The following is a 24451-nucleotide window of genomic DNA, read 5'->3' as shown; positions in this document are numbered from 1 at the left end:
CCAATGAGCATGTGACAGGATGCTCGATACTGTTAGTCATTAGGGGAAATTAAATCACAATGAGATGCCACTTCACACCCACGAGGCTGGTTGTTATTTAAAAACTGGAAAATAACAAGGGTTGATGAGGCGGTAGTGAAATGGGAACCCTTGTGCTCTGCTGGCAGGAATGAGAAATGATGCAGATGCTGTGGAAAACAGATCCTTTTGTGGTTCGTGAGCCTGATGACTGGGTGTTCATGTACGTGTGTGAGATGTGCCACCCTTGAAACTTGTTATGACGTCAGCACGTCACCCATCTGACCGAAAAAAAAAAAAAAAGAAAGAGAAGAAAACAGTTTTGTGGTGCCAATATCACTCCTAGGTATGAACCCAAAGAACTGAAAGCAGGGATTCAAACAGCTACTTGTACACCAGTGTTCATACCAGCATTATCTACAAAAGCCAAAATGTGAAAACACAGCAAATGTCCATCACCAGATGATTGGATGAACAATGTGTTAAATACATACAACCGAAATACCGTTCAGCCATAAAGAGGAATGCAGTTCTGATATGTGCTACAACATAGATGAACCTTGACAACATTATCTCAGGGCAAGAAAACTGACACAGGAGGACAAGTATTATATGATTCCACTTATATGAGATACCTGGACTAGGCAAATTCACAGAGACAAAGGAGAAGAGAGAATACCAGGGGTTGAGGAGAAAGGGAGAATGGGGAGTTAGAGCTTGAAGGGTACAAAGTTTCTGTTTGGGATGCTGAAAAAGTTCCGGAAGGTGTGGAGCAATGGAAACGCCCATACACTCATGGTGGGAATGTAAATTGATACAACCCTCGGGAAAATAATTGGCATTATCTAGTACAGCTGGAGGCACATATGCACTCTCCGATGTAGCAATTCCACTTCTAAGTATTCATTCTAGAGCAGTGGGTTTCAAAGTGAGATCCACAGATGCTTGGAGGTCCCAAGTCCCTTTCAAGGGGCCTGGCGGGTGAAAACAATTTTCTTTTTTCTTTTTCTTTTTTTTTTTTTGAAATGGTGTCTCACTCTTATTGCCCAGGCTGGAGTACAAAGGCGTGATCTCGGCTCACTGCAACCTCTGCCTCCTGGGTTCAAGCAATTCTCCTGCCTCAGCCTCCCGAGTAGCTGGGATTACAGGCATCCACCACAATGCCCGGCTAATTTTTTGTGTTTTTAGTAGAGATGGGGTTTCACTATGCTGGCCAGGCTGGTCTTGAACTCCTGACCTCGTGATCCGCTCGCCTTGGCCTCCCAAAGTGTTGGGATTACAGGTGTGAGCCACTGTGCCCAGCCGACAATTTTCATGATACTACTAAGATGTTATTTGCCCTTTTCTACTAGAGTGCTGACTTTTTTTTTTTTTGAGACAGAATTTTGCTCTTGTCACCCAGGCTGGAGTGCAATGGCACGATCTTGGCTCACTGCAACCTCTACCTCCCGGTTCCAGCAATTCTCCTGCCTCAGCCTCCTGAGTAGCTGAGGAGGTGTGCACCACCACCCCCTGGCTAATTTTTGTATTATGACTTAGAGACGGGGTTTCACCATGTTGGCCAGGCTGTTCTCAAACTCCTGACCTCAGGTGATCCACCTACCTCGGCCTCCCAAAGTGCTGGAATTACAGGTGTGAGCCACCGCACCTGGCCCACAGTGCTGACTTTGATGGTGCAAAAGCATTTGTGGGTAAAATTGCTGGCACCTATGCATGGATCAAGGCCGTGCCATTAATTATATCAGTATCCTTTATTCTTCACTGCCACACACTTACAGTTTAAACAAAAAAATTACTTTGATCAAATCTTGACCCTGAGCAAATGCCTTTTTAGCACTCTGTGTGATGAAATGGGAAGGAGATACAAATAAAGCACTGATGTTGCACATCTAAGGGTGAGCACTGTCTTGAGAAAGAGCATTTGTGTGGGTGATTGAGTTGTGAACTGAATTAATTAGCTGGGCTTTTTTTTTTTTCAACGAAACACCGTTTTTACTTGACAGACCATGATTACTTGCAGACAAACTATGATTACTTAAGTTTGAAATGTTTTCTTTTTGTTATTGTTGTTTTTGTTTGTTTGTTTGTTTTGAGACGGAGTCTCGCTCCGTCGCCCAGGCTGGAGTGCTGTGGTGCAATCTTGGCTCACTGCAAACTTTGCCTCCCAGGTTCAAGCAATTCTCCTGTCTCAGCCTCCCAATGAAATGTTTTCTTGATGTTTCCTTGAAAATGAATGGGGTGGCAGTGTGAAGAAGAAGAGGCGAGAACGACCCCCGGACCGACCAAAGCCCGCGCGCGCTGCATCCCGCGTCCAGCACCTACGTCCCGCCGCCGTCGCCACCATGCCCAAGAGAAAGGCTGAAGGGGATGCTAAAGGAGATAAAGCCAAGGTGAAGGACGAACCACAGAGAAGATCTGCGAGGTTGTCTGCTAAACCTGCTCCTCCAAAGCCAGAGCCCAAGCCTCAAAAGGCCCCTGCAAAGAAGGGAGAGAAGGTACCCAAAGGGAAAAAGGGAAAAGCTGATGCTGGCAAGGAGGGGAATAACCCTGCAGAAAACGGAGATGCCAAAACAGACCAGGCACAGAAAGCTGAAGGTGCTGGAGATGCCAAGTGAAGTGTGTGCATTTTTGATAACTGTGTACTTCTGGTGACTGTACAGTTTGAAATACTATTTTTTATCAAGTTTTATAAAAATGCAGAATTTTGTTTTACTTTTTTTTTTTTTTTAAGCTATGTTGTTAGCACACAGAACACTTCATTGTTGTTTTTGGGGGAAGGGGCATATGTCACTAATAGAATGTCTCCAAAGCTGGATTGATGTGGGGAAAACACCTTTCCCTTCTAGTTTTAAGAGACTTCCTTTTGGTTCCCAGGAGGAGGGATTTCCTACTTTGACACACATGGCCACCTTGGCACAAAAGCCTTGTGCTATGGAAAAACAAATTTGTTTTTATGTTCTCTTCTCCCTTTCCATCTTTCAGCATAGACTTAACTCCCTTAAGCCCAGACATCTGTTGGGACCTGACCCTTAGTCAGTGGTTACCAGTGTGTCAGGCAATCTGGACTTTCCAGTGATGCCACTGAGATGGCACCTGTCAAAACAGCATGGTTCCATTTCTAGATTGTGGATCTTCAGATAAATTCTGCCATTTTCATTTCACTTCCTGAAAGTCAGGGTCGGCTTGTGAAAAGTTGTTAAACAACATGCTAAATGTGAAATGTCAACCCTCACTCTAAACTTTCCCTGTTCAGAGCATCAGATGAAGACTTCATTGGGTTATATAGTGGCTTTCTGATTTTTGGTAGTCCATTGAAGAAGGGAGTTTGAAAGTTGTTGTATACTGTTAACGATTGTCTGCCCATGTCCTGCCTGAAATACCATGATTGTTTATGGAAAGTATCTTTAATAAAGCTGGATACAGTTTGGCTTGGGAAAAAAAAAAAAAAGAAAATGAATGAGGTAAGCCTGTCACTTCAAGGAAAACGACTAAGATTAATTGTTGCCAATAACAAAATTTTGAGCTTTCAAACTAGAACTGGAATTTCGGAAAACTTATGTCCACCACTGTGAACTTGACAACTTCCTAATAGTTCAATGCTTTTCTGATGATAACAGTAATGATGTTAGCAAATGCGATTTTTTTTTTTTTTTTTTTGAGACAGGGTCTCACTTTGTTGCCCAGGCTAGAGTGTAGTGGTGCAATCTCTGCTTACTGTAGCCTCGACCACCTGGGCTCAGGCCATCCTCCTACCTCACTCTCCCAAATAGCTGGGACTACAGCTGTGGATCACCACGCCTGGCTAATTTTTGTATTTGTTTGTAGAGATGGGGTTTCACGATGTTGCCCAGGTGGATCTTGAACTCCTGGGCTCAAGTGATCTGCTTGCCTCAGCCTCCCAAAGTGCTGATATTACAAGGTGTGAGCCACTGTATCCAGCAGCAAGTGTGATTTTTAAAAATACTGTATAGTTTGGAAGAAGATCTACACAGCTTAGTGAAGCAATATTTTGCAGATGACCACCAAAATCACCAATGGGCAAAAAATTTATTGAAACTTTTTTGTTTTGGAAAATGGAGTTAATCTTTATTAAAAAATTAATTATGTTAACATGAAGTACGTTTTTTTGTTATTTTGAAATTAATAAATATATTTTAAATTTCTGTTTTAATTCCTTTTTTTCTTTTTTTGAGACAGGGTCTTTCTCTGTCACCCAGGCTGGAGTGCAGTGGCACGATCATAGCTCCCTGTAGCCTCAAACTCCTGGGCTCTAACGGATCCTGCCATCTCAGCCTCCCTAGTATCTGGGCCTAACGGTGTGCATCACCATGCCTGGCTATTTTTCATGTATATATATTTTTAAGAAATTAGTTTCTCCATGTTGCCCAGGCTGGTCTTGAGCTCCTGGGGCTCAAGTAATTCTCCTGCCTTGGCCTCCCGAAATACTGGGATTGCACACATGAGCCACTGTGCCCAGACTGTTTTAATTTCTAATATGGTAAATATTGATGAATATAACCAATAACATGTTGATAAACTCGCTTTCTGGGAAAAAAAAACCCAACAGCCTGATATGTAGCCTTTGCCAGTTCTGTGGTGTAGATATTCCCACTGTGACTGATGTCAAGCTACCAATGTGACTTCATAGAGCATGTTATTGGGACGAGACCGCAACTGACTCTCATAAGTAGGTACAACCTGGCTCCAGCACCACTAATACAGTCCACTACAGGCGCCCGCCACCACGCCTGGCTAATTTTTTGTATTTTTAGTAGAGACGGGCTTTCACTGCATTAGCCAGGATGGTCTCGATCTCCTGATCTCATGATCCACCCGCCTCGGCCTCCCAAAGTGCTGGGATTACAGACGTGAGCCACCGCGCCCGGCCCGGTATAATTCAGTTTTTAAAACCTTTTATTGTCACATAAAACACAAACATCAAAAAGTACATTAAAAATAAATGTACACAGATAAATGAATTATGGAATAGCAAACCCCACAGAAAACACTGAGTTGGTCAGGAAATAAAATATTGCCAGCACGCCCAAAGTACTCCACATGCCCCTCCCACTCACAACCCATTCCTCCTCTAAAGGAAACCACTCTCTTGACTTTTATAGCCATCACTCCCTTGCTTTTCTTTATATGCTTAATATCAAAGTATGCTCCTAAACAATAATGTTCAGTTTTGCCTATTTGTGGACTGCACGGGGAGATACTCTCCAGCATGGATCAGAAGTACCTGTCTCTTCCAAGAGAGGAAGGACAGGTTGGGTTTCATGCTTCACAAGGCCTGTATTTATACATATTCAGCAGGTTTGGGGGGAAGCTATTTATACTTATGAGTGGAACTGAGCACATACACAATGGAAAAACATGTATGTAACATACATCTTTCCTAAACAGTAACGTTTAGCTTTGTGTGTTTGTGGACTACATATAAATGGAATCCTATCGTATGTATTTACTCAAGTCTGGTTTCTTTTCCCCAGTATTATTAACAGTTTTTAAGATTCACCCATGTTGCATGTAGCCATGGCTGCTATGACTGTTTTGTACATGATTGTCATCCAAAAGACCACCAGGATGGCTGAATAGCAGGACAGCTTTATTGGTGATACCAGTTTGCAAACGGCGGGCAGCGTTTTAATATTAAATGAGGTGGAATTTGGCTCTTCATGTCAAAAGGTGAATGTAGGGCACAAAGAGTTTGTGTACAGCCTCTATAAGCTGGCTGAAACTGGCTTTAGGTCTGCAATAACTTATGAGAAAAGAATGTCTGTAAGGTCAGTCCTCTGTCCAGTGAACCTGGGAGGCGGAGCTTGCAGTAAGCCGAGATCGTGCCAGCTCTGTCCCAAGCTGTGGTCTCTGCTAAATAAAGGTTTATTCTAATCTGTAGAACATCTTTCACGGTCTTTTCCTGCCACAGGCTTAGTTTCAAGATGGAACACGTAGTTTCCTGGACTTCCTCTATTTTTGTTTAAAGGCTGTTGGAAATTTTCTCTGAATTGCCTACTGAAATCCAGCCTCTTCATTTTTAGCAAGCGATACTGTAGCACACAGAGTTTTGTTTAGTTAACTTAACCACATGTTATAGACATCTTCCTAAGTCAACCATTAAAACCCTTGCAGAGGATTTCATCATATGGATGAACTACAATTTATTGAACCAACTCTCTGTTGATGAATATCTTGGTGCTTTTTAATTTTTTTTTTGCCTAATGAATGAGGCAAGACAAAGGCCCTTATCTCACTGGACTGAGCTCTGTGGGGATGGTGCCCAGGTCTAATTGCTAATGCATTGCAGCTGTAGCTAAGCACCTGCCATAGAATGTGAAATGATTGTGGAATGAATGAATGAAGACTGAAGTGAATGAACCATATTATACCAGTGTGAGCACAAAGACAGAATTCTTTGTGCAAGCCCCTGCAAAGTAGCAGACAGGAAATGGAGCCCAGTGGTTTAGGTCTGAACCAGAGGGGATTTAAATCTCTTCATGGGATTTAAATCTCATCACAACTGCATGACGTTAGGCAGCTACTTAATCTCTTTGCTTCAGTGTCCTCATCTGTAAAATGGGTATAATAATGGCATCTGCCTCAGAGGGGGCTGTGAGGATTAAACAGGTGAATAAATGCACGTAAATGTCTTTGCTTGGAGCAAGCACATCAACATTCATTAAATAGTTGCAGACTTTAACTCACCCCAATTGTAAAAGTGTAGCGAGGATGATACTAGTATTGTGGTGACAACACAGAAACCAAGTTCTTCTGGCCACTGCTTTTGTGGGGATGGTTGGTTTGATTTGTTTCTGTGAGGTCAATTCTGCTTCTGCAGAATCAGCTGTTCTCTTACACAGAGTATTTATACCCAGAGTCTGTCACCATGGAGACAGTCAACAGTAGAGGGGCCGTTTTATTCTCTGAGATTAGCAGGGAGTAGTCTACTACTCATTCAGGAGGCCAGTTGGGAAGACAAAATAGGCACCCCAAACTCAGCAACTTCATAGCACCTTCCTCTCCCCCTGAAGCCTTGAACTGTGTCAAGTCAAAGAAACCTGGGGCAAATCCTTATCATGTTTTCGACTGCGGTAAATCCACAGCCACTCTCTACTCCAAGCTGGCAGGTTGAGACCAAGTACTCAACGAAAGTGCTCACTGGAAATTGGGTGGAAGAGAGGAGAAAGGTAAGGAAACGAGAGAGGCTGGACAGAGGGCTCAGAGGGAGGACCGATGGGGAGAGGCAGGAGTGAATTTCATCACTGTTTTCAAATGGAGGGCAGCAGATGATTGCATCTTAAATATTCAGCAGGTTTGGGGGAAAGCTATTTATACTTATGAGTGGAACTGAGCACATACACAATGGAAAAACATGTATGTAACATACATCTTTGTTCTCTTTGTGCTCTACAAAGGATAGTTACATTCAAGCAATCATCAATATTCATGCATTTTGCATGGTTTCTATGACTGGTTTATACATGATGGTCAGTGAAAAGACCACTGACACTCTGTTACAGATATAATAGGGACATTGAAAATACGGTAACAGGATGTCAATGTAGTTGTGCCTCTCAGCACTCTTCTCAGTGAAGTGTTTCCAAGCATCTGGATATTTTCTGTCCTTAATTCCCTTTATACTTGATTTGAAGAATACTTGTTTTCCTTATTCTGGCCCTTCCCAGAATATGGTACCTCCTGAGGCCAGCTTGCCACTCTCTGCATTGATGTCTGGGGATTTGCTGCTGCTCTCTGGCACCTTTCCACAATCCTGCCCTACTAATGCATTTCAATTTTTACTTTTTTCCTTTTTTTTTGAGACACAGTCTCGCTCTGTTGCCCAGGCTAGAGTGCAGTGGCATGATCTCGGTTCACTGCAACCTCCGCCTCCCGGGCTCAAGCGATTCTCCTGCCTCAGCCTCCCAAGTAACTAGTACTACAAGTGCATGCCACCATGCCCAGCTAATTTTTGGTATTTTTAGTAGAGATGGGGTTTCACCATGTTGGCCAAGCTGGTCTTGAACTCCTGACCTCAAGTGATCTGCCCACTTTGGCCTCCCAAAGTGCTGGGATTACAGGTGTGAGCCACCGCGCCTGGCCTCAATTTTTACTTTCAAACAGAACAATTTGGCTCTTGGTTTTCCTCTGTGTTTTAAAGGTCTTTGGAAAATACTTTGCCTGAGTTGGCAAAGTTTCAAGTTGGCATACTTGAAATAGAATATGTTCATTTGTATTTGGCAAGACTGAGCCACTTAAAGTTTTTCAGAGACATTTAGACTTCCCCATGTCTTCTTGGGAAGTGGGCAAGGGAAAGAAAGTGAAATAGAAATGTCAGCTTTGGTATGGGGAAAAGAAGGGAAGGTTAAAGGCTGTTTTCATGGAGAACATTAGTAATTACCACCTCTCTGGCCAGATACAACCTTCAGTCACCATCAGCTACAAATGTACTTGACCTTGTTTGGTGAGCAGGTGTGTGCAAGAGAAGTTCCAAAAGCAGGAAGGACTGGTTGAAAATACCTTCAGGTGCCCATGGGTGATGCAGTACTCAGGGATATTATGGCCTGGTCTCACACCTAGAGAAGATTGCATAAAAGTAGTGGAGTTGGAGTGACGTCAGCAATGTAGTGGACTAAGAAGCTCCAGGTTCTCATTCCCTATAGAAACATTAAAGAGGCCGGGTGCGGTGGCTCAAGCCTGTAATCCCAGCACTTTGGGAGGCCGAGACGGGCGGATCACGAGGTCAGGAGATCGAGACCATCCTGGCTAACACGGTGAGACCTCGTCTCTACTAAAAAATACAAAAACTAGCCGGGCGAGGTGGCGGGTGCCTGTAGTCCCAGCTACTCGGGAGGCTGAGGCAGGAGAATGGCTTAAATCCGGGAGGCGGAGCTTGCAGTGAGCTGAGATCTGGCCACTGCACTCCAGCCTGGGAGACAGAGCGAGACTCCGTCTCAAAAAAAAAAAAAAAAAAGAAACATTAAAGAAAAAAAACACAGAAACATTATAGGAGCTCTGGAAAACAGTCAAAGATATATAGCCCAGTCAAATGGCCAATCAAGAAAAAGACACATTCAAAATGAATAGGAAATTTCGTGATGTTTTTACTTGTCCTTTCCAACTACCTCCCCAGTACAGCACAACATAGTCTGCATTTTAGGGTAAGTGGCAGCTTGGCTCCAAGTTCCCTCCTTCAAATCCAGAGGGAGTGGAGCAACATTTGAACCTGTCTGGGGCTGCCTGAGGGATTGCTCTCTCTTTCTGCTAACTTGGAGCTCAGATGGGAAAAGGTGGCATATTTCAGATCTCACGCTGGGGAAAGCCATGGAAAGCAATGACAGGCACAGCTAGTGAAAGCTGCCGGGGGATTACAGATCTATAAATATCTAGGGCAAGAGATTGTGGATAGAGGAATACGATAGAACATCTGAAGTCGAAGAAGAAGCAGGGGTGAGACTTTTTTTTGGAAATTAAAACATTTAAAAGCAGCTGTGTATGTAGGGGAATTAAGAAAACACACACACACACAGGTCCAGGCAAGATGTACACCAGAAAAAACTTGATAATATTTTAAGCCTTCCTGTTGGGCTGACCCCAAGACTCAGAACATTACTTGCTAGTTAGAAAAGGTCTTCCCTGCACAAAGCCAGTCTGCAAAGACTGGAAGAGTTGGCTGCTTTTCAAACGCCCAATTTTCAATGAAAAATCACCAGACATACAAAGATACAGGAAATAAAAAAAGGCCCATCCAAAGGAAGAAAATAAAGTGAGAGAAACTCTCCCTGAATAAACACAAGCATCAAAGTACTAATCAAATACTTTCAAACAACTGTCTTAAATATGGACAAATAGGTAAAGGACACAAAGAACTAAAGTAAATCAGGAAAACAATACATGAACAAAATGAGAATATCAAAAAGGAGATTGAAATTATAAAAAGGAGTCAAACCAGTTTTAGAGCTGAAAAATGCAATAACTGAATTGAAAAATTCAATGGAGGAATTCAACAGCAGATTTGAATAGGCAGGAGAAAGAAAGAATCAGCAAATTTAAAGGCAGTGAACAGAGCCTAAGGGACTTATGGGACATTATCAAGCAGATTAATATATGCATTAAGGGAATTGCATAAGGAGAAGAGAGAGAGAAAGGGGCCAAGAGAGTATTTGAAAAAATAATGACTAAAATCTTCCCAAATTTGAGTAAATACATAGATCTACAAATCCAAGAAGTTCAATGAACTCCAAGCAGGAAAAATCTAAAGAGTCCCTCATTGAAACACTTTATAATTAAAATATTGAAACCCAAAACAAAGACAGAATCTTGAGAGCACCAGGAGAGAAGTAACTCATCAAGAACAATGGCTCCTCAGTGAGATTATTAGGGGATTGGCCAGATGAGGTGGCTCATGTCTGAATCTCAGCACTTTGGGAGGATAAGGCAGGTAGACTGCTTGAGCCCAGGAGTTCAAGACCAGCTGGGCAACATGGTAAAACCCTGTCTCTACAAAATATATACAAATTAGTTGGGCACGGTAGTATATGCCTGTAGTCTCAGCTACTCAGGAGGACTGAGGTGGGAGGATCACTTGAGCCTGGTAGGTGGAGGTTGCAGTGAGCCAAAATCATGCCACTTCACTCTAGCCTGGGTGACAGAGTGAGAGTGAGGCCCTGTCTCAAAAAACAAACAAACCAACAAAAAAACAGATTATTAGGGAATTTTCTCAGCAGAACCCTTGGAGCCTGGAAGGCAGTGGGATAATATATTTAAAGTGCTGATAAAAAAATACTGTTATCTGATAATTCTGTATCCCACACAACTGTCTTTTAAAAATGAAGGAGAAGTTAAAACATTCCCAGATAAACAAAAACTGAGAATGTTTATTGACAGTAGACCTATCTTGCCAGGAAAGCTAGAGAGAATCCTTCAAGTTGAAACAAAAGGACATTAGACAGTAACTTGAAGCCATACAAAAATATAAAGTTGTCCAGTAAAGGTAAATATGTAGAAAAGCATAAAAGCTAGGGTTATTATAATTTTGGGGTGTAATTCCAGTCTTTATTTTTGACAGAATTTAGAAGACAAAGGCATAAAATTATAAATCTATGTAAATGAGTATGCATTATATAAAGATGTAATTTGTCACTTTAATAACATAAAGCAGAGGGAGGCAAAGCTATAAAAGAGTAGAGTTTTGGTATGCAATTTCAGTTGGTCGCAATGTAAAATATGTTGTTATCGCTGTAGGATATTGTGTATAATCCCTGTGGCACCCACAGAGAAAATGCCTACAGAATATTCACAAAAGAAAATAATAAGGGAATCAAAATGTGGCCCTCAAAAATTAAACACAAAAGAAGACAGTAAGAGAGCAAATAAGGGACAAAAATCTATAAGACATACAGAAAACAAATACTAAAATGGCAAAAGTAAGTCCTTCCCTATCAATAATCACTTTTAAATGTAACCATTTAAAATTAATGTAACCATTAAATTTCCAGATAGAAGGCATACATTAGCAGAGAGATTTAGAAAACAGGATCCAACTATATGCTGCCTACAAGAGACTGACTATAGATTGAAGCACACATGTAAGTTGAAAGGGAAAGGAAGCCAGAAGATATTTTTTTTTTGCCAGAAGGGAGCAGGTATGGCTAGTATCAGACAAAGTAGGCTTTAGGTTAAAAACTATTATGAGACAAAGAGGGACATTATATATTGATGAAAGGGCAAATTCACCAAGAAGGTGGTACAATAATTACACACATGTATACACCAAATATTAGAGCTCTAAAATATATGAAGCAAAAATGGACAGAATTGAAGGGAGAAATAGATGGCTCCACACTAATAGTAAGGTACTTCAATACCCCACTTTTAATACTGGATTAAAAAAACCAGAAGATCGGTAAGGAAATTGAGGACTTGAACAACCCTATAGACCAACTGGACCTGACAGACACTCCACCCAACAAAGGCAGAATAGGGTGTTTTTTTTTTTTTCCTCAAGTACATATGGAATATTCTCCAGGAGAGGCCATATGTTAGACTACAAAACAAGTTTTAATAAATTATAAAGATTAAAATCATAAAAAGTATCTTTTCTGATCACAAATGAAATGAACTTAAAGATCAGTAACAGAAGAAATACTGAAAAATCCACAAATATGTGGAAATTAAACAACACACTGTTTTAAAAAAAATCAGTGAAGAAAAAAATCACAGAAAAATTAGAAAATAATAATGAAAATACAACATACCAAAACTTATGGGATGCAGTGAAAGTACTGTTAAGAGGGAAATTAACAGCTGTAAACACATTAAAAAAGAATAAATATCTCAAATTAACCTAACTTTACACTTTAAGAAAACAGAAAAACAAAGAACAAACTAAATGCAAAGCTAGCAGAAGGAAGGAAATTAAAGATTTAGAGAAGAGGTAAGTAAAATAGAAAACAGAAAAACAACAGAAAAAAATCAATAAAACCAAGTTGGGACCGGGTGCAGTGGCTCATGCCTGTAACCCCAGCACTTTGGGAGGCCGAGGTGGGCAGATCATCTGAGGTCAGGAGTTCGAGACCAGCCTGGCCAACGTGGTAAAACCCCATCTCTACCAAAAATATAAAAATTAGCTGGGTGCTGTGGTGCATGCCTGTAATTCCAGCTACTAGGGAGGCTGAGGCAGGAGAATTGCTTGAACCTGGGAGGCGGAGGTTTCAGTGAGCCGAGATTGTACCACTGCACTCCAGCCTGGGTAACAGACCGAGACTCCATCTCTAAACAAACAAGCAAGCAAACAAACAGAAAACCAACTTGGTTTTTTGAAAAGCTCAATAAAATTTACAAATGTTTATCTATATTGACTAAGGGAAGAAAAGAGAAGAGATGCAAGTAACTAAAATTAGAAATCAAAGTGTAAAATAATTACCAACCTTTTTCTGACATAAAAAGATAATAAGAGAGTACTGCGAACAATTTATGCTAACAATTGGATAACTTATATAATTCTCCATGAAATGGAGAAATTCCAAGAAATATACAATCTATCAAGACTGAATTGTAAAGAAATAGAAAATCTGAACAGATCTATAACTAGTGAAGAGATTGAATTAGTAATCAAAAATTTCCCAACAAAGGAAAGCCTAAGACCAAATGACTTCAGTGGTGAATTCTAACAAATATTTTAAAAAGAATTAACATCAGTCCTTCTCAAATGCTTCCAAAATATCGAAAAGGAGGAAATAAGTTCTAACTAATTTTATGAGGCCAGTAATGACCCTGATACTAAAGACGAAGACATCACAAGAAAAGAAAACTACAAACTAGTATTCTTTATGAATATTGATGCAAAAATCCTCAAGTAAATAGTAGAAACCCCAATTCAATATTATATTAAAAGGGTTATATACACCATGACCAAGTGAGATTCATTCCTGGAATGCAAGAATGGTTCAGGGCTGGGCATAGTGGCTCACGCCTATAGTCCCAGCACTTTGGGAAGCCGAGGCAGGCAGATCAGTTGAGGTCATGAGTTCGAGACCAGCCAGGCCAACATGATGAAGCCTCATCTCTACAAAAAATACAAAAATTATCTGGGTATGGTGGCATGTGCCTGTAGTCCCAGCTTGAAAATGGCTTGAACCTGGGAGGTGGAGGTCTCAGTGAGTCAAGATCTCACCACTGCACTTCAGCCTGGCCAATTCTGTCTTAAAAAAAAAAAAAAAAAAAAGGGTTTAATATATAAAAATTAATCAATATACTAGAATGAAGGAAAAAAAACTACCTGATCATCACAATGTAGAAAAAGCACTGGGCAAAATTAAACTTCTTTTTATAAAAAAAAAAAAAAAGCATTTGACAAACTACACATAGAAGGAAACTGCCTCAACATAGTAACAAAAACCCACAGCTAACATAATACTCGATGGTGAAAGATTGAAAGCTTTCCCTTCAAGATTAGGAATAAGACAAAGATGCCAGCTTTTGCTACTTTTATTCAACATCATACTGGAAGTTCTAGCCAGAAAAATTACTTTTATTCAACATCATACTGGAAGTTCTAGCCAGAAAAATTACTTTTATTCAACATCATACTGGAAGTTCTAGCCAGAAAAATTACTTTTATTCAACATCATACTGGAAGTTCTAGCCAGAAAAATTACTTTTATTCAACATCATACTGGAAGTTCTAGCCAGAAAAATTAGGAAAGTAAAAGAACAGCTTTCCAAATTGGAAAGGAAAAAGTAAAATTATCTCTCTTTTCGCAGATGGCATGATTTTACATATAGGAAACCCCTAATGATTTTATATATCGGAAACACACACATGCACCCACACACAAACTGTTAGAACTAATAAACGAGTTAAGCAAAGTATGCAAAAGTTGATTGTGTTTGTAAACGCTAACAGTGAACTCTGAAAAGGAAAGTAAGAAAACAATTCTATTTACAGTAACATCAAAAAATAGAATACTTAAGAGTAGGCTTAACCAAGGAGATGAAAGACTTATATACATTGAACACTACAAAACACTGCTGAAAAAAATAAAGAGGACATAAATAAATGGAATGACACCCTGTGTTCATAGATGGAAGACTTAATATTGTTAAGATATCAATACTACACAAAGCTATCTACAGAATTCAATGCAATCGCTATCGAAACCTCAGTAAAGTTTTTGCAGACATAAAATCCATCCTAAAATTCATATAAAATCTCAAGAGACTGCAAATAGCCAAAACAGTCTTGAAAAAAAGAACAAAATTGGAAGACTCACATTTCTTGGTTTCAAAACTTACTAAAAGCCACAGTAATCAAGACAGTGTGATACCGGCATACAGACAGATACATAGACCTATAGAACAAAAGAGAAAGCCTAGAAACAAATGTTTGTATATACGGTCAAATGACTCTTGACGAGGATGCTAAAACTGTTCAATGGGGGAAAGGACTATTTCTTCAACAAATGGTGTTTGGTCAAGTGGATATCTGTGTGTAAAAATATAAAGTTAGGTCCTTCCCTCATTCCATATACAAAACTGAACTCGAAGTGGATCAAAGACCTGGATAAGACCTAAAACTACAAAACTCTTAGAAGAAAACATAGGGGACTGGGTGTGGTGACTCATGCCTGTAATCCCAGCACTTTGAGAGGCTGAGGCAGGAGGACTGCTTGAGGCAGGGAGTTCAAGACCAGCCTGGGCAACGTAGCAAGAGCCCATCTCTCTCTCTTTTTTAATTGAATAAAAAAGAAGAAAACATAGGGGAAAAGTCTCATGACATTGGCTTTAGCAAGAATTTCTTGATATGACACCAAAAGCACAAGCAACACAAGAAAAAAGTAATAAATTGGAAGTCATCAAAACAAAAAACTTTGTGCCTCAAAGGACACTATCAACAGAGTAAATGATAACCAGTGGAGTGGGAGAGGATATTTGCAAATCACATATCTGATAAGGGGCTAATATACGGAATATGTAAAGGACTTCTATAACTCAACAATAACCAAAGACCAGCAACCTGACTAAAAAATGACAAAGGAGCTGAATAGATGTTTCTCCAAAGAAGACGTACAAATGGCCGATAAACGCATAAACACAGTCAACCTCACTGATTGTTAGGGAAGTCCAAATCAAAACTACAATGAGATACCACTTTACCCTTTAGTATGGCTTGTATCAAAAAACAGAAAATAACAAGTGTTGGTGAGGATATGAAGAAATGGGAACCCTTGGACCCTAAATGATACTGCCACTGTGGAAAACAATATGGCAGTTCCCCCAAAAAATTAGACATAGAATTACCATATGATCTGGCAATTACGCTTCTGGTTGTATGCCGGAAAGAATTGAACGCAGGGACTCAACAAGATATTTGTACATTCACATTAATAGTAACTGTTCACAGTAGCCATAAGGTGGATGCAACCCAAGTGCCCACTGATGGATGAAAGGATAAACAAAATTTGTAAGTATACCATGGAATATAATCAGACCTTAAAAAGGAAGAAGATTCTGACACATGCTATCAAATGGATGAATTTTGAAGACATTATACTAAGTGAGCTAAGACACAAAAGGACAAACATTGTATGATTCTACTTACATAGGGTGCCTGTAACAGGCGAGGTCATGCAGAGAAAGTAGAATGATGGTTGCCAGGGGCTGCAGGGAGAGGAGAATGGAGAGTTGGTGCTTAATGGTCACGGAGTTTCAGTTTTGCAAGGTAAGTAGAGTTCTAGAGATGGATGGTGGTGATGGTTGCACAACAGTGTGAATGTCACTGAACTGTAGAGTTGAAAATGACTAAAATGGTAAATTAATTTTATGTTGAATATATTTTACCATATTAAACATTAAGAAAACTAATTAGAGAACAAAATGTAATTTAAAAAGTGAGAGAATTGGAAAGAGTGAGGAACAAAGAAGAGAAAGAAAGGGAGGACTGGGCACAGTGGCTCATACCTGTAATCCCAGCACTTTGGGAGGCCGAGGTGGGCAGATCACAAGGTTGAGAGATCGAGACCTGTCCTGGCCAACATGGGAAAACCCTGTCTCTGCTGAAAATACAAAAATTAGCTGGGCATGGCGGCGCGTGCCTGTAATCCCAGCTACTCCAAGGCTGAGAGAGGAGAATCGCTTGAACCCGGGAGGCGGAGGTTGCAGTGAGCTGAGATTGCGCCAGTGCACTCCAGCCTGGTGACAGAGCGAGACTCCGTGTCCAAAAAGAAAAAAAAAAAAAAAAAAGGGAAGAAGCAAAAAGGGAGACAAGAGCAGGGAGAGAGAAGATGAGAAAGGACACAGGTGCAGGACGGTGAGAAGGTGGCCAGGGGGAGACAATGACAGCTCTTCCCAGGGGTGACGCATGGCAGGCTCCCTGTCCCCGAGCAAGCTCTTTTCCCGTGTTGGGCAGGATGCCCTGGGGTTTGTATTTACCTTTTCCTGACCCATCTTCTGATGGCCCAGCAGGTAAGGGGACCCAGCAGAAGTTTGAGAAGTGGCATCTCAGAGACTTTCCTGAATATTTGGTCTTTTCCAGTTCACCAGAGACACTGACAAGACACCCCAATCCATTTACGGAAAAGAATACATCCCTTTCCCAGACCACAGACCGGACCAGATCTCCAGGTGGTACGGGAAAAGGAAAGTTGAGGTAAGGGAGTGGTGGCTGGGACACTCAGGCCTGGACCCCACCCATAGCTCAGGGGACACCAGCCAGCTTCTTATAGGTTTATTATCCTCTTGAGGAAAACAGGAGTAGTCTCATTAATACCCTCCCAGCCCAAGGGCTGCAGATAGCGCTAACCCATAATTACCTGTGTGGGCTGATGATCTGTTTAATCTCAAACTGGTAGCATTCCCTCCAACCTATATCCCAGTACCTGGGTCACACTCTTCCAACAGAATATGGGCAAAGAATGCGAGAAACAGCAACAACAAGGTAAATGATGCATATAGTCAGGAATCACATAAGGCACTGCAAAAGCAGCTAGCAGTGATGTATTTGGACAAACCGCGTTGTGTATTATCCGTGCTCCAGCTTCCTGTTCTTTTGTATGAAAAGTCAAGCACCATTCACACGTTGTATTGACTGGGCACTTGTCTGTGGGAATCATGGTGTTCCAGGGGTTGGAAGCAGAAAACAGGGCGTTGCTACCTCAGAGCATGCCCCCCACACCCAAGGAGGGGCATTTGAGACTATTATTACCTTTAGCAATCCCACTGGTGAGTATATAGGAGACAATTATTAACTTGGTGTGCCAGAGGCTCAGAGATCCTGGCGCCTCCAGGAGCAGCAGGGAAAGCGGTCTCCTACAGTAACCCCTGTGGGCAGCTCCCAGCCGGCACAGCCTGGGGAGAGCAAGCTTGTAGGTGCTCACCCACTGGGTGCACAGCTGTGCTCTGTCCCCACCACACTCTGGGAGTTCTCTTGAGTTGTTTCTTTGGCCAGCCTGCTGCTCTCATAAGTGATTTCTGTCTCCCCGCTCCCACCGCACCTGACCCTACTACACCTGCTTCAACTCAGGGTGGCAGCAGAGAGGCACGGAATAAGGTAGTGGACATCTTTTGGAATTGGGGCATTTTAGTGTTTGGAGGGACCCAAGAGATCATTGAGCTCAGTAGCCAGAGGTGTCAAGTGTCTTTTTCAAAACTGTGTGGCTTATTGGTAAGGGATGAAGCAAATTGCTGCTCTGCAACTCAGGCAAAGAATGTCCTCAGATTCTATTCGTCAGTCTGCCAGAGTCGCCTATTTGCATTCTGCATTTAGGGATCCATGTCAGGATAAGCAGCAACAGATTTTCAGCTCTGTGCTGGTAACCCCAGACCACTCCCTCATCCTCAGACCACGCTGACATCCCCAAGCAAGCTGATGCTCTGGGGCTACCACTCCCTCATCCTCAGACCACGCTGACATCCCCAAGCAAGCTGATGCTCTGGGGCTGCTGAGCTTCACCAGTAGGGGCACCAAGAGACACAAGTGAATTTTAACATAAACAAGTCAAAGTTAGAAGCCAGGATCGGGGGCTCTCAGTCTCCAACCATCCGTGTGTGTGTGTGAGGTATTGACCCTAGTTCTCAGTACGTTGTAGAGCATTTAGATAGCTTTTCTGAAAGACCTTTGGACCCATTACAAGCTCTGACCAAGAGTTTAACATACAATCTGGTTAAAATTAAGAACCCCCACCCCACCCACACCCCGCACTGTCCTCTCCAAAAGAACAGACAATTGAATATTCATTTCTTTTCTTTTCCTTTCCTTTCTTCTCTCCTCTCCTCTCCCCCCTCCCCTCCCCTCCCCCTTCCCTCCCCACCCCTCCCCTCTCCTCCCCTCCCCTCTCTCTCCTCCCCTCCCCTCTCTCTCCTCTCCTTTCCTCTCCTCTCCTCTCCTCTCCTCTCTTCTCCCCTTCTTCTCTTTTCTTTATTTTGAGACAGAGTCTCACTCTGTCACCCAGGCTAGAGTGCAGTGGTGCGATCTTGGCTCACTGCAACCTCGGCCTCCTGGGTTGGAACAATTCTCCTGCCTCAGCCTCCCAAGTAGCTGGGATTACAGGTGTGTGCCATCACACCCAGCTAATTTTCTTTTGTATTTTTAGTAGAGACAGGGTTTTGCTATGTTGGTCAGGCTGGTCCTGAACTCCTGGTCTCAAGTGATCTGCCCACCTTGGCCTCCCAAAGTGCTGGGATTTCAGGCATGAGCCACTGTGCCCAGCGCTGAATATTTATTTCTAATGTTTCTGTTCAAATTGCCTGCTTGTGGGATGGGGCTCTGAACATCACCCTGCTACCACACGGCTGCTTCAACTCTGTCGGCTTTTCTGTTTGCTTCATGGTGCCCTCCTTCTCCTAGGACAGCTTCCTTCTCCATCTCCCACTCCCACTTTGCTCCTCCTTCTTAGTCAAAAACGATTCCAAAGCCCGTATCCCCAACCGCCTCCTTTATCTGATTCTCACACACCAAGCCAATGGTTCCTCTGCCTTAAATCACCCCAGGGCCAAGTAGTGGACACTAGAGACCACCTCTAGGGCCCAGAGCCCACAAAAACTATTCACACATCCAGTCCTAAACTTGTCCACTCTGCCTCACCCGATGGTTCCCATGGAAACCACAGTAAAGGCTCTGGGCCCTGCTTCCCACTCGTTCCTTCTGACTCCCGACCAACGACCAACACTGGTGCTTCCTTATGTGGCCCTGCAGGGCATGGCCTACTCTTCCTCTTGAGAACTCTAAGTAACAAGCTCTTCTTTCAAAGGTAGTTGTCTCTGTGTCTGTCACTTTCCCAAACCCAAATAAGGAAAAATCCCAGGCACACAATAAAGACAGCAGGACCACACCCCAAATCAAGAGAAACTGCAAGAAAATTCCTCCTGGCCTCTCTCCCTCCCAAGCCACGAGGCTGCTTCTGCACTTCCCTCTGTTGATGGGAAACCCTCCAAGTCACTTCGGCGTTGGAAATATACTATGGGGTACCTGGTGATGTGGATCTTGGGAATCCTGCTTAATGTCTGTGCCCACCCCCCTTGTCTTCCTCTGGCATTGTGATCTGACTTATTTATGGGACCATCACTTGAAATATTGGGTGCAGCTGGCATTTCCAGACCATAGCAGACACAGGCCTCCCTGTCTGCTCCAGACAAGAGGACAAGCATAGAAATCAACATTATCCCCCCTTGTAAATCAGTACAGTTCCCCAGGATTCCCTTCCGGGCCCAAGAGGATTTTCTTAGGAAAAGCACTGAATCAGGCAGACATCCCAGAGTAAGGAGAACATGGCTTTCTTCTCCCTGTAAATTACTCCTCACCAAAGAAATCACTCCCCTAGTTTCCAGCTGAGCAAGCTGTAAATCGTGTGCAAGAGAAGATAATTTATAGGGTGTTCTCTGATTCTTCCCACAGTAACAGACTGAAATATAAGGCACACACGTCAGGCTGGCTTTCACCATCTTTTCCTTGCCCTTAGGAACAGGCTTGGATGCATGAGACTTGAGACAAATCAGGCTGCAATTTCAGATCACAAGTGAGGTGGTACTGACTCTTCCCATTCAGCAGGATGTCCTGGCTTTAATTTTAATGTGCCAACGTAGCTCATTCTAGGAATGAATTGAGTTGGCATGGGACTGGCCATACAGAGAACTGACTGCAGCTAGCTGGGATGTGTTTGAAAGTGGGATGCCTCAGAGTGGGATAAACAAGTGTGTTTCTGAAGACCCTTTGCCAGCCCGTGGATGCCCACTCTCTCCATTAGCACCACAGACCCCTACGTGTGGCAGCTCCTGTCTCCATCATGGCCAGGCAGATGCCTTGCTCCTATCAGTAATGAGCCCACTGTGTCTGTCCTTCCAGGGGCTCCCCTACAAACACCTGATCACCCACCACCAGGAACCCCCACATCGCTACCTGATCAGCACCTATGACGACCACTACAACCGGCATGGTTATAACCCGGGGCTGCCTCCACTCCGCACCTGGAATGGACAGAAGTTGCTATGGCTGCCAGAGAAGTCTGACTTCCCCCTTCTTGGTATTTTTATAATTCAGAGTTTTCCTCTGAATTGGTCTGTAAAGGTGCACAGACCAATGCAGCTATACCTGCCTTATGCAGAAGGAGCCACACAGGTGACCCTGGCTCCAGGAGAGCAGTGGATGACACAGTCGGGGCTGAGTCCTATTGTCCCCTCAGGGCTGCCTCCTGTGCTCTCCCTTTGATACGGGATAATCTTGGCTGTGTAATGAAGCCATCACCTGTGCCCCATGATGGCATGCTTAGAGCACAGGTGGCAGGGAGCACATCCACGCATCCTCCCTCCCAGTCCTATTTACTACATGAATAGTGACAATATTTCCCAGGTAGTGCTCCTTGCTGCAATGGTAACAAACACTGAGGAATTTCTGGCCTCAGGGAGTTGACATTCCAGTGGGGAAACAGATAAGACGCCACTAAAAAGTAAGAACACTTAAGATCACATGGATAATTTGAGACAGCAATGTGTGCTATGGAAAGAAAACAGGTAATGGATAGAAAGTGAGGTGGTGAATTTGTGAGACTCCTTTGGTTCACACATTCCTCCGTGGAAAAGTGAGGGATGGTCTTTGTTGAGGAGATAGTTGAGTTGGGAAGAAGGGAGCCATACAGGGATCGATGGGGAGGGCATTCCAGAGGAAGGAACAGTAAGTGAAAAAGGTCTAAGGCAGGAATGGAGGAGGGCCATGTAGGGGCTCATAGGGCACAGTGAAGGGAATGAAATTTGTCCTACCCACAATCCCAAGACTTGGAATGCATTTTTGTAGGAGAGTGCCTTGATCTGATTTACATTTCAAGCCACGTCCACCCTAATGAGGACACAGAGCAGTGCCTATCTCTTTGTGGTCCTACCTTTTGATGCAAAGGGACATAGGTCAGAGGATGAGCTGCTGGTCACTTTGCATTACTTTTGCATGGGATTCTTCTCAACATCACTCTCAATGCACACAGCTTCCTTCCCAACAGGGGTGGGACAATTACTCAGGACCAGCGAGGCCACGCACAACCTCACCATGGGGGCTGACTTCTCCACGGTCCCCGTGGCAGAGCCTGGTCTCCCCTGAGCACTTGGGATGCAGGTGCACCTTGAGATCGCCAGGGACTGGCTGAACCAATGCTCTCTGCAAGACTTTTTCCCTCTGGGGCTCTGCCGGCCTTGGTGCCTGACAGAGCAGCCTGGAAAAATCTCCAGGGCCCCTGCTGCCCAGTCTCGTGGCCATTTAGAGCAAGACTCCTTCTCTAAGCCCCATTCAATGGACCCTGGTTTCTCTTGCAGCTCCCCCTACAAACTATGGACTCTATGAACAACTTAAGCAGAGATGGCTCGCACCCAAGGCTGGCCTGAAGCAGAGCACTTACACTTCATCCTACCCCAGACCACCATTGTGCGCTATGTCCTGCAGGGAACATGCGATTCCAGTCCCTCCCCATCGCCTGCATCCTGTCCCACACTTCTGAGAGCTGCCACCCCAGCAGCAGCTCAGATAGAACCAACTGGAGACCCACAGCATCCCTGCACTTGCCAAACAACAAGTGGCTGCGGATAAACTCAGAGTACGATATCCAGCCTGTCAAGGATGCCCTTAGAATAATCATCTGCGTTTGGCGGTACCTGTCCCCTCCTCAAAACCCACAGGTTCCTTTCTTTTCCATCCCACAATTAAAGCTCTTTGACACTATTGCTGGGCTCTGTACGTGCACAAGACAGATTCAGACTGTCAGAGAAAACAGGAAGGGCCCTTAAGTTCCACCCTGTTGTTTCACAGGAGGGGAAGCTGAGGTCCGGAGAGGTAATGAGACTTGCTGAAGAGTCTAGTCCCATGGAGGAAACGAATCTGATGATGAAACCCATCATGAAAACTCCACAGAATGACCGAATGTGGTTCCCAGGAGGGCAGTGCTGCAGAGCTGGCGATGGGGAAGGATCCCAGCTTGTCTGTCATTGCCAAGGCAGCGGAAGGCGTGCTCTGGCCCCGTGGGACTCAGAAGGGGAAGACACATGGCATTTCCTCTGTCTCTGAGCTCGCAAATCTTTTTTGTTTGTTTGTTTGTTTGCTTTTTTTTGAGATGGAGTCTCGCTCTGTTGCCCAGGCTGGAGTGCTGTGGCATGATCTCGGCTCACTGCAACCTCCGCCTCCCGGGTTCAAGTGATTCTTCTGCCTCAGCCTCCTGAGTAGCTGGGCCTACAGGTGCGCACTACTGTGCCCGGCTAATTTTTGTATTTTTAGTAGAGACGAGGTTTCACCATATTGGTCATGCTGGTGATCAGCCTGCCTCGGCCTCCCAAAGTTCTGGGATTACAGGCCTGAGCCACTGTACCTGGCTGAGCTCTCAAATCTTTATGAGCCTGGGCAGAGGGCAGAGCCTCTGGTGAGGGATTTGGGAGACAGAGTGGATCTCCTAGCAGAAGAACTCGGGCATGGTCCTCGCCTAGGACAGGGGCCCACAAGTGCGCATGCTCAGTGCTCGCACAAAACTGCCTCTTTGAAGAAATGCCAGCAGACACCTTTGGCCCTCTGCATGCTTGGCTTATGGGCACAGGTGTGTTTTGTCAGTGATTTTGTACTGCAGACCAGGAATATGACTCCCAGTTTGGGAGCCTGAGTCTTTCCTGTTGTTTTCACAGGACACCTGCTGGCCTCAGGCCACCTACCTTAGGGCCACTTTGGCACCTACTAAGTTCCTTCCTTAGTCATCCAAGTGTCCATGTAAGGACGCTGTCTTCCATCCCGACTGAAAGTCAGAGCCTGGCACAGGTTAGGTGCTCTATAAATGTTTGTTGGATGAGTGAATGACAGGAGTTGAACGAATGAGTTGAATGAATGAATGAATGAATGACAGGAGGAGGAGCCAGGGGGTACAGAAAGGCTGCCTCAGGAGACAGCTGTGGGGTAAAGTGAAGCTGGCTGTCCTCATACCTCCAACATCCAGCCATTCTATTGAGCGTCCATTGAGCCATATCTGGGCCTGGCCCTGACCTCACAGAGCCTCAGTCCAGCAGTCAAGGAGGAGCATGAGGTAAATGGCTGCAGGACAGGGAGCTCCTGCAGCTGGAGGCCCTGGGGGACAGTGAGGGATTGCGGGGAGTGAGGGAGACCCAGGATATGTTAAGCAGGGGTGTCCAATCTTTTGGATTCCCCGGGTTACACTGGAAGATTGTCTTGGGACACACATAAAAAAAATGAACACTGGCCGGACTCAGTGGCTCACGCCTGTAATTCCAGCACTTTGGGAAGCCAATATGGGTGGATCACCTGAGGTCAGGAGTTTGCGACTAGCCTGTCCAACACGGTGAAATACTGTCTCTATTAAAAATACAAAAATGAGCTGGGCACAGTGATTCAGGCCTGTAATTCCAGCTACTCGGGAGCCTGAGGCTGCAGAATTGCTTGAACCCGGGAGGTGGAGGTTGCAGTGAG

General features: G+C 43.8%; 1 protein-coding gene, 1 non-coding gene and 1 pseudogene across 5 annotated transcripts; all 3 read left to right on the top strand.

Annotated features, from left to right (window-relative positions):
• Positions 1-201: 201 nt before the first annotated feature.
• Positions 202-305, top strand: LOC115892582. Its single transcript, XR_004052448.1, has one exon. It is a non-coding gene; the product is annotated as a small nucleolar RNA U13 (small nucleolar RNA).
• Positions 306-2242: 1937 nt separating this feature from the next.
• Positions 2243-3451, top strand: LOC115892389 (annotated as a pseudogene). The gene has a single exon (XR_004052275.1). The product of XR_004052275.1 is annotated as a non-histone chromosomal protein HMG-17 pseudogene (transcript).
• Positions 3452-6909: 3458 nt separating this feature from the next.
• On the top strand, positions 6910-22711 carry C12H1orf158 (chromosome 12 C1orf158 homolog). Of its 3 annotated transcripts, XM_010371725.2 has the most exons (4): positions 6910-7205; positions 17051-17164; positions 20855-21032; positions 22309-22711. In XM_010371725.2, the coding sequence occupies exons 1-4, from the start codon at positions 7095-7097 to the stop codon at positions 22488-22490; spliced, it is 585 nt and encodes a 194-aa protein (XP_010370027.1). In that variant the 5' UTR covers positions 6910-7094; the 3' UTR covers positions 22491-22711. The 3 variants fall into 3 exon arrangements, with proteins under 3 accessions (XP_010370027.1, XP_010370026.1, XP_030769601.1); XM_010371724.2 differs by lacking the exon at positions 22309-22711 and having other exon boundaries at positions 20855-21309; XM_030913741.1 differs by lacking the exon at positions 17051-17164 and having other exon boundaries at positions 7095-7205; positions 22309-22490.
• The last annotated feature ends 1740 nt before the right edge of the window (positions 22712-24451 follow it).

This window comes from Rhinopithecus roxellana, chromosome 12, assembly GCF_007565055.1.
Source record: "Rhinopithecus roxellana isolate Shanxi Qingling chromosome 12, ASM756505v1, whole genome shotgun sequence".
NCBI classification, from domain to species: Eukaryota; Metazoa; Chordata; class Mammalia; order Primates; family Cercopithecidae; genus Rhinopithecus; species Rhinopithecus roxellana.
The sequence above is the reverse complement of the archived record's forward strand: the minus strand, read 5'-3'. Positions and strand labels throughout refer to the sequence as shown.

Bases quoted from the DNA above. Each gene is read 5' to 3' on its own strand.
- C12H1orf158 (XM_010371724.2), top strand. From the start codon at position 7,095: ATGTTTTCGACTGCGGTAAATCCACAGCCACTCTCTACTCCAAGCTGG. The intron at 7,206-17,050 runs GTAAGGAAACGA...GGTCTTTTCCAG, and splicing joins GGGTGGAAGAGAGGAGAAAG to TTCACCAGAGACACTGACAA. The intron at 17,165-20,854 runs GTAAGGGAGTGG...CTGTCCTTCCAG, and splicing joins ACGGGAAAAGGAAAGTTGAG to GGGCTCCCCTACAAACACCT.